Source organism: Nannospalax galili, unplaced genomic scaffold, assembly GCF_000622305.1.
Source record: "Nannospalax galili isolate Female #2095 unplaced genomic scaffold, S.galili_v1.0 scaffold1124, whole genome shotgun sequence".
Taxonomy (NCBI): Eukaryota; Metazoa; Chordata; class Mammalia; order Rodentia; family Spalacidae; genus Nannospalax; species Nannospalax galili.
The window spans coordinates 817,527-827,506 of NW_008351693.1; the positions used below are offsets into that span (position 1 = coordinate 817,527).

General features: G+C 46.3%; 2 protein-coding genes across 8 annotated transcripts in view; both read left to right on the top strand.

The window, feature by feature from the left end:
* Positions 1 to 9,299: 9,299 nt before the first annotated feature.
* Positions 9,300 to 9,980, top strand: part of LOC103746475 (putative uncharacterized protein C1orf229) — a 1,460-nt gene continuing 779 nt past the window's right edge. The window contains exons 1-2 of the mRNA XM_008848665.1: positions 9,300 to 9,524; positions 9,582 to 9,917. Coding sequence (XP_008846887.1) covers positions 9,300 to 9,524; positions 9,582 to 9,917 — 561 coding nt within the window. The remainder of the gene's footprint in view (positions 9,525 to 9,581; positions 9,918 to 9,980) is intronic.
* Positions 9,785 to 9,980, top strand: part of Zzz3 (zinc finger ZZ-type containing 3) — an 86,311-nt gene continuing 86,115 nt past the window's right edge. For 5 of the 7 annotated variants that reach the window (XM_008848647.3, XM_029553796.1, XM_029553795.1 and 2 more), the window contains exon 1: positions 9,785 to 9,917. The gene's annotated coding sequence lies outside the window, so the exon portion shown is untranslated. The remainder of the gene's footprint in view (positions 9,918 to 9,980) is intronic. The other 2 variants (XM_029553794.1, XM_029553793.1) reach the window with 1 other exon arrangement.

A 9,980-nucleotide genomic window follows, 5' to 3' on the forward strand; every position in this document is an offset into this window, starting at 1 on the left:
CCTGAATGTTGGATTTATTTGACAGACTTTAAAAGTGAAGGGGCACAGTATTTGTTAATATTGGTGCTTCTCACTATATCTTATCCTAAAATGTGCAACTAAGAAGTTTGTTACCAGAGTTTTGATGTTTTTATGAAATGACAAGTTCATTAAGTACCATTTAAGGATGGGCATGGCATAGCCAGTATACCAGCACTCCTGGAGGCTCCGGCTGGAGTATTTTGAGGTTGAGATCAGTCTGGGCTATGTAACAATACTGTGTCTCAAAACCCTTCCATATAGGATCTGTTTGAATTTTAAAATTCCTTTTTTTTTTTTTTTTTTGGTCTTTTTGAGACAGGGTCCCCCTGAAGCCCCAGCTGTCCTGGAACTCCCTATGACCAGGCTGGCCTTGAACTCAGAGATCCACCTGCCTCTGCCTCCCAAGTGCTGGGATTAAAGGTGTGTGCCACCACGCCTGGCGATTCTATGTTTTAAAAAAAAGTTTTATTTTTATTTTATGTGTACAAGTGTATTGCCTGCATGTATGTGAGTGAACCCATGTCATGCAGTGCCGCAGAGGTCAGAAAAGGGTTTTGGATTGCCCTGGAACTGGAACGGGAGTTAAGGACGGTTTGCAGCCGCCATGTGGGTTCTGGGAATCGAACCCAGGTTCTTTGCAAGAGCAGTCATCTCTCCAGCCCCAATTGATTCTATTTTTATTAGCACATTTTAATTTTATATATTTGAATTTTAAAAATAGTTTTTAGTTGTGCTTCTCAACCACTGAATATTTTTAATCTGTTTTTGTATCACCAGAATTTTAGTCAATTTTGATAATGATTGAAAATCAGTAATTAGTTGAAAAGGTTTGAAAATTTTTTTTTTTTAAAGACAGGGTCTCCCTGTGGCCTCAGCTGGCCTGCAACTCACTTTGTAGAACAGGCTGCCTCGATCTTAGAGATCCACCTGCCTCTGCCTCTGCCTCCTGAGTGCTGGGAGTAAAGGTGTGCACCACCTCGCCCAGCTCCTGAGAGGTTTTTTTAAAAATAATGTTTATTGTTTATTGAAAATTTACACTTCTCATTGTACTTAAGTGCTTTCTTAATATTACTTCACAATGAGCCTCTGTAACTGTCTTAGTTTCTTTATTGTCATAGTGATAAAATTCCCTGAGGAAAGCAATTAAAGGAGAAAAGGTTTATTTTGGCTTGTAGTCCAGAGGCACACACTCCATCATGGCAGGGAAGACCTGGGGACAGGAGCAGAAAGCTGGTGTCCACAATCAGGAAACCAAGAATGCACAGAAAGTGGGTCCAGGCTATGAAACCTCAAGCCCAAGGTGATTAGTTTGGGGGCCTGGAATTACTTTGCCTAAATTCAAATTATAGCTGTCATCTTTCCAGCTAGGGTTTACAACCATACTTAAGCTTTCTTCATTTGTTAAATCAGGGCTCCACCTCCTTAAGGTTTCCACAACCTTCCCAAACAATGCCACCAGGTGGTGACCAAGAGTTCAAACACGTCAGCCACAACAGTGACTGAAGCTAGTTGGCTTACCTGAGAGTCATACAACAAAGTGGCAGATAGCAGATTCTAATTCAAGTCAAAGTAACCAACCAAAATAACTCACCATGATAGTGTATTTTCCAATGAACTCCCTTGAAGCTGGTTATGATATCAGTATATACTGTATGCTGTAAGTAGAAATATGGTGAAATATATGTTAAGAATACTTATCCCCCAGGGCTGGAGAGATGGCTCAGCAGTTAGGAGCACTGACTGTTCTTGCAGAAAACCCAAGTTCAAATCCTGGGATGCACATGGCGGTTAACAACTCTCTGTAACTCCAGTTCCACAGGCACTGCATGACGGTGCACTTGCATACATACAGGCATAGCACTTATACACATAAGAGAAAAATAATAAAATACTAAAAAAAGAATACTCATCCCTAACAGTTTATTTGTAATATCATAATTGTCAGAATACATTAACGTGTAGCAGTATTGGCTAAAGGTTGGCCTCAGTGTGTTGACAGATGCAGAATGAGTGGTTTCTTTAAGGAATATTTTCTTCTGCTTTTATTTATTACTTTTTGCAGTGCTAGGGATTGAACTGAGGACTCCAAGCATGCTAGGCAAGGGCTCTACCACTGAGCTACACCCCAAGCCAAGGGTTATTTTGTTTTGAAGATACTTAAGCTGGACTGGGCCTGGACGTGCAGGCCTATAATCTCAAGTACTAGGGAGGCTTAGAAAGGGGAGCATAAATTTAGGGACAGCTTGGGCTACAGAGTAAGCTTAAGGTCAGACTAGGCACCAGTGAGAGTGTGTCTCAAAAAGGCTGGGGCTGTAACCTATTTGGAGAGTGCTTGCCTAGCATGCACTGAGCTCAACCCCAGTACTGGCAGGCCTGGTGGGAGGGGATCATCATCAAAGGATAGTGAGAGGGCTGAAGAGATGACTCAAGGTTAAGAGGACTTACTGCTGTTCTGCAGTATGTGAGTTTGGTCCCCAGCACCCATGTGGGCTGGCTCACAATCACCAGCTCCAGAGGATCTCACATCCTCTTCTGGCTGCTGAAGATAACCCACACACAGCAGACTCATGTACACATAAGTAAAAATAAATTTAATATCCAAAAAGGATAGTTAGAGTCTACCTGTGTTAAGAATATGCTGATTTTATAATATGAAGGTGATTAGTTTGGGGGCCTGGAATTACTTTGCCTAAATTCAAATTATAGCTGTCATCTTTCCAGCTAGGGTTTACTTAAGCTTTCTTCATTTGTTAAATAAGAATGTTACAGGCTGAATTTTGCAGGAAGCAAACACTGAGATGACATTAGCATATGAAACCAGCCATGTGCTCAGGAGGCTGAGGCAGGAGGGTCACTGTCAGGTTGAGGCAAACCTAGGCTATATGAACAAGTCAAAGAACAAAACACCCCTCCCATATATGGATACATAAATAATGAAATAAAAACAGATGTAGCTTGCAGAGTGGTGGCACATGCCTGTAGTCCTACCACTCTGGAGACTAAGGCAGGGGACTCAGAGATTTGAGGCCAGCCTGTGCTACCAGTACTCTCAAATCCAAAGAGTGCATATGATTTGCTGCAATGGAATGGGTTAAAAAAAAAAACTAGGGGAGAGCTTAGTACTACAGTGTATACTTTGCACTAGGTCAGTGCCCCACAACCCCCGCCCCCAAACAAGAAAAGAAAAGGAGAGCTAGCAGGACTTAGAAGTAGTTAAGAGAGTGATGCTTTGGATGTATTCGGTGTCAGAACTAAAACCCAGATGTGTTTGACTCCAAAATGTGTACTTAGAACTCACAAGTCAAACCTGTAGTAAGAGGCCGAGGAAGGAAGACTGTGGCCAGTCTGCCACAGAGTAAGTGTCCATCTCAACGGTAACAATTAGGAAAGGCTGCATCAATGGCAACTTTGTAACCTTGAGTCTGTGATGCTTGCTCCAGCTTCCTCCTTTTCCATTTTGAGCACTGAGTACTAAAATCTGTCCTCTACTTTATTTATTTATATATACATACATACACACACACTATCTTTGTAATTAATTTTTTTGGTCTTTTTGAGGCAGGGTCTCATTGTAGCCCCAGCTGTCCTGGAACTTGCTATGTAGAGCAGGCTGGCCTCAAACTCACAGAGATCTACCTGCCTCTGCCTCCCAAAACTGCTGGGATTAAGGGCGTGCACCACCATGCCCAGCTTTATACTGCCTTAAAATTTATTCTGAGGGCCAGGCGTGGTGGCACATACCTTTAATCCCAGTACTCAGAGGCAGAGGGGCAGGTGGATCTTTGTGAGTTAGAGGCCAGCCTGGTCTACATAGTGCATTCCAGGACAGCTGGGCTACAGGGAGACCCTGTCACAAAAAACAAAAACAAACAAAAAAAAAACTTATTTTGAATTATGTGTTTGTGTGTGAATCGCAGGGTATGTGCACGTGAGTGCAGGTGCCCCCTGAAGCCTGAGGTATTAGATCCCCTGGAACTGTTGTAAGCCTCCCAGTCTGGGTACTAGGAACCAAACTCTGGCCCTCTGCAAGAGCAGTATGTGCTCTCAACTGCTGAGCCATCTCTCTAGCCCCATGTTTCAAGTTCATTCACTTAATCTCAACTATCACTTTTTTTTTTTTTTTTTGGAGAAAGGTCATATTAGGTAGCCTTGGCTTTCCTGCAACTCTCAATGTAGACCAGGCTGGCCTGGAATTCACAAGAGCTCTACCTGCCTCTACCTCCTGAGTGCTAGAATTAAAGGTGTGTGTCCCCATGCCTGGCTTTAACTATCACCTTAAAAATGATTCTCAAGTGTATTTCACTGGTTTAATGTCCCCTAATCTGTAGTTCCAGTTGTTTATCTATGCTGGATATATTTACTCATGTATGGGCTTCAGGGCCAGCTCATCAATTATTTTGCTAAACCCCAGTGGTGTACAAGAATACTTAATTCACAAGTTTATGGGGCTCAGCTTGGTCTGGATTGGTCTTCGCTGAATTCACTGATAAGAGCTGCTGTCCTTCTCTGGGCTTACTTGTTTGTGCTGGGTTTGGCTGGTCTGGGGTAATTTCCACTGAGGTGACTAGATGAAAGTGCCCCTGCTTCTCAGGTCTTCCAGGAGCTATTCCTGGCATATTCCTTGGTTATGGCAAAGAAGCAAATCATGTCCAGCCAGTGTTATAGTCTGTGATTCACAAATGCCCCAAACAGACAGACAGGAAGATTTACGGCTGGGCTACACTCTTGCCTACAGGGTCTGAGTGCAGCACCGAGCCTAAGCACTCTGGCTCTTTTATATTATGTTGCTAAGCAGGCAAGCGGAATACAGAAGCCCATCACTGAGTGTTAAGCTTGAGCAAACATTTTCAAGGAAATACATAAGAAAATACAATTTTCCACCCAAACCCCCCACCTGCACAGAACTAGCTTCCTCCTCTTTCATAAACTGTTGGGGAACCCTGCTGCTAGGGTTGTAGTCCTCCATGTCCAGATAGCTCTAAGGGGCTCAGCACTATATGGAAGGACTCCCCTTCTCAGCAGGGGGCCTCCTGCTCTCTGCCTGACTTACCTGGGAAGTGCCGCCAAGCATGGATGCCTGACCTTATTTGGAACACGACCTTTGACATGACCTGGAGTAAAAACTACCCCCAGGTTTTTTCTATATGATAATCAGGCATTGCGCGGTAGTCGGATGATAGGAGCCTACTGCCACGTGTAAATAAAGCATACTATGAGCACCTATCAGCTGAAGCATTGGCTACTGCCTCGCCACTATATTTTCCCTAATCCCACTAAATAAATGGAGCTGTTTCACTGAGTCTGGAGCTGTTTGCATCACTGAACCTGCCTCCCTGGAAGGGCTTTCTTCTGTCAGTGCTCACTGGCCATCCCGACCCCGTTCGTCGCTTCTGCTCCCTTTGTTCTCGTGGAGCGGTGGCCAACGACCCACGAGGAGAGGGAGAGACCCCAAAATAAACTGACATTATCAATCTTACTGTTATTCTACGTTGTCTTTACTGGTCACAAAGTTCCCTCTAGGGGGGTTTTGTTGTACAGCAATTGTATCTTAGGAACCTCTAAGTGTTGTGGGATACTTCTTGTACAGAGAAACTCTAACCAGGAGTGAAAAGTTCCCAAGCATACACATGGAGAGTCCCCTTAATGATTTTTTTAAAAAATATTTTATGTGTATGTATTCGTGTGTTGCCTGCATGTAGGTAAGTGCACCTGTGTCCTGCAATGCCCTCAGAAGACAGAAGAGGCTGTCAGATCTCGTGGAACTGGAGTTATGGATAGTTGTTAGCTGCCATGTGGGTGCTGGGATTCAAACCCAGGGCTTCTGCAAAACAGTCTGTGTTCTTAACCGCTAAGCCATCTCTCCAGGCCCACTCCCCATTAATAATTTCTATTAAGCAACAATTACTTTTTTGCAGAAGCAAGCCAAGCATAACCTACAGAAGCCATAAACCAGCAGTTAGCAAAAACACTCTAGGATGCTCTGACCTATTCCCAAGGCAACCAGGGTCCAGTTGGCATGTGTTCCCATATCCTGGACCAACTGCCTGATAATTTTAGAAACTAGAGTCAGCCTAAACTTTAACATGGTGTAGCTATGGTTAAGAAGATGCCCTGTTACACCAAGTCATGCAGTACACTGCCTAACATTTCACTAGCCAAGTTAATGGATGAACTTACAATCAGGACACTGAAGTAGATTATACTCACATTGTAGGACAGGATGGCTTTGAACTCACAGCAGTCCACCTGCCTCAGCCTCAGTGCTAGGATTACAGGTGCGTGCCCCCACAATGGGCTAGACTGTACTTTCTATGAGTAAACCTTGCAAAGTCACATGGCAAAAGGCAAGGCAATTAGAGCAGTTAGTACTGACTACTATAGTCGGATTGCTTATAAGTGAATACTAGCTCTTATTAACTCTTTGAAGCCTTGGAAAGTTATTTGCCCCACTTATCTGCAAAATTATCCTCTACTTCCTTGGGCTGTTGTAAATGTCTTATTAGACACAAAGTATATTGTAAATGTGCAATACCCTTCTACCTATTATTGGCACAACCCACACGCCCTGCCAGTTGCATAGTTTTATGTTGTGCTTTTCAACTGTCAACAATCTAGAGAGCTCAGGTACCAATGCAGCTGATGACCTCGATGATTTATGTCAGAAGTGTTAAAGTTGGGAGAAATTATGGCGTCATGACTTATGAGAGCAGCTATCTAGATGGTAGATGTATTAAACAAACCCTCTGGGTTTCAATTCCTTCAATTATTTCTCTTGCTCATGTGGAATTCTGCTGCAGACCTTACCTGTGTGTGCAAGTGTGAGCTCTGCAAATGTGGTGGCAGGTGGTTCTCTGACAGTGACATCACGATGCCCCTTAGGCTGAAACACTCTCCTAGCATAACAGGGCACTTCACATTTCTACTGCCACGAAGCAGTGATTTTTCACAATTCTGTGAGCTGTCTAGGTGGTATCATCTGGCTGCCTTCAGTAGGTGAACTATGCTCCTATGGCTGGGGCCTTCATGGTCACTACTGACTGAGGTGCTAAATTGCAAGATGCAAGGCTTTCTCTCCCCATGACTATGAACTATGCCTCCTGAGAACTGCCTTTCTGTAGTTCTTTCCATATGAGACAGCAGAAATGACATTGTGCCATTTCCAAGTGCCTGCATTCATTCACTATATCAGAGCTCAGCTGACGGAGGGAGAGAGGTCCTCAAAGGCTTTGGTGCTACTGAGAGATGACTAGATCATAAGGGTGCTAATGTCATCAATGGGTTAACCATTGGTAAATTCATTCTAAATAATCTTATCAGGACGTGGGACCTGGTAGGAGGGAGGCCATGGGGGACACTGAGGGTTACATTTCATCCCTGGCCTCTTCCTGTCTCTGTGCCTCCTGGCTGAGGTCCAGTGGCTTTTCTCAACCACGATGCTTCTGTCTTGTCACGGGTCTAAAAGCAGTGGAGCAAGAAGACACTAGACCAAAACTTTGGCAAAATAAATCTTTCCTCCTTTGTTTTCTTGGGTATTTTTTTTGCAAGGATCAAAGATTTTACTACCACAATGCTCCATTACCAAGTTACACTCCAGCCCCTGGCATTCTTTCTGACTTAAGAATTTCTTCAACTTGTAAGTAGGGGTGGGATGTTTCTGAATCTCTGAATCTGTGGTGTTTGAACCAATAGTAACAATGCTGTAGAGTGTTACCTGACCTCAAAGAAACTTTCTTCTTTCATCTGTCCTCTCTTTTTTAGGAGGGATCTTTTTTTTGTCTTTTTTTTTGAGACAGGGTCTCCCTGTAGTCCCAGCTGTCCTGGATGTCACTATGTAGACCTGGCCGGCCTTGAAGGCGTGCGCCACCATGCCTGGCCTGGGAGGGATCTTTTTGAGACAGGGTCTCCCTGTAGCCCCAGCTGGCTGGGAACTTGCTGTGTAGACCAGGCTAGCCTAAAACATTCACCTGCTGAGATTAAAGGTGTGTGTCAGGATACCCAGCCCTCATCCCGCCTTTTTGAGACAAGGCTTCATGTAGTCCAGGCTGGCCTCAAACTTGGTCTGTAGCCTGTATTTCTAACATTTGTGAGGTACAGGCAGGAGGAACGGGAATTCAAGGCTACATACAGAGTTGTAGGTCACCTTGAATTATGGAACTCTTCATCTCAATTTAAAACAAACTCCAAATCATAACACTAGTTTTGCCAAGAGAAAAGAGTGAACAGGCCAAGGTTGGGTTCCTCTGGCAGATATTTATATATTATTGTGCAGGGGATTTATTAGGGGATGCGGTACAGGCCGAGGGAGAAGTCTCAGTGACTGTCTCAGCTGGTCCTGCAGGTTATGCAGATGGATAGTCCAGGGTTGATGCAGGTTGGGATGAGATGCCTGGGCCTTAATCATTACATGGATCAGTTACTCCTGTAATTGTCCTTGGAAACATCATGACCTAGTGTGTCAATGACATGCCTGGCTCTGGATAACACTCCCCACAGCAAAGTTACATTCTTCATTCCAGAAGGTTATTAGGAACAAAATCTGGCAGGGAAACCGCTTTACTTTATATCTCTGTCGTGAAAGCAGCTCTGAGGCACTAAGAGCAGTGAAAGCTTGGGGAGAAGCCGCTCTGGTGTGGGCTTACAAGGCTACTCAGAAGCCGGAGCCAACAGAATGTTTTTGTATTCTTTTTTTCTTTAAGCTTGCAGATGTGTTTATCAGTCTAAAAATATACATGATATCCTTTATTTTGGAGCAGCTATTTGTGTGGAACTAGATGAAAATACGAGCCCTTTTCTGTGGATTTGATCCTTATTCGCACTGAAAAGAAGCCCCCCACACCACCTTGCTTGAAAAAGTGGCCAGATAAAAGCAGCAGCTGCAAGGGAGGACGGTGGAGAGCCCCCGCGAACGGACCCCACCCCAGGACTTGGGTATTTGGGGAATGTAATGTAACCACAGGCAATTTTAGGTCAACGTTTCGACAGATCCCAAGTGGTGGTCTGCGGCGCTTTCAGCCTAGAGATAGTGCCATCTCCATGACTGAAGGTGTCTTTATTTTTCCGGCATTCCCATTACTGTTTTTGAAGGAAGGTGTTGGGGACCCAGAGGTTCACGTGGACTAAGCACCCACAACCACAGGGACCCCCACCCCCCCAGCCGTCATTTCGACCAGTTGTTGAGCCTTGCTTTGAGCTCGGTTCTGGGCAAATGGCAAGGGGACATTTACCAAGTCTTGCCTTTCAAGAGATTACGTTCTTGACGGTGAGAGCAGCTACGAATCATGGGTGGGCATGCTGCCCCGGGACTCAGAGCAACGGTGGGGAGTGATCTGCGCAGCCTCGGCCCTCCAAGAGAGAGACCGAAGTACGCCGGGGACCGGCCAGGCAGAGTACAGGACAGCACAGAAGTGTCCCAGCCCGAGGGGAAGGCGCGTCCAGGTCGGGGTTGGGGTTCCGAGCATGCGGGACAGAGCCCGCAAGCCAGGCCTGTGGGGCGGAAACCGACTGTGCTGAGCGCCCCCGAGCACAGTGCATCTCTGCTGACTGTATTTCCGTGGGCGTAGGGCGCGTCGCGCTCCGCAGGGCCTGCCCGTGCTGCCGGCTCCGAACTCCGGGCGGCGGGCCGGGACGCGACGGCTGCAGCGGCCTCGGCCTCCAGCAGGAGGCGTGGTGAGCTCCCGCCGCCCGTCCCAGCCCCAAGTCAGGAGGGGACCGGAAGGAGCCGCTGGTGCTGCGGGAAGTGGCAGGAGCGGGAGGCGGGGACCTACCTGGAAGCGCCGCGCCGCGCCACTGTGGAGCTTCCTGCGGCTGCGGGCGCTCGAGCAAGTTCGGCGGGAGCCGGGGCGGCCACGCGGGCGGCGACTCCTCGAGTGGCTCAGGGCGGCCAGTCGGCGCTGGAGGTGAGCGGGCGCTCGGGCGCTGCGAGGGCCGGACGCGGGGGCGGAGAAGCCGCGCGGAGCCCA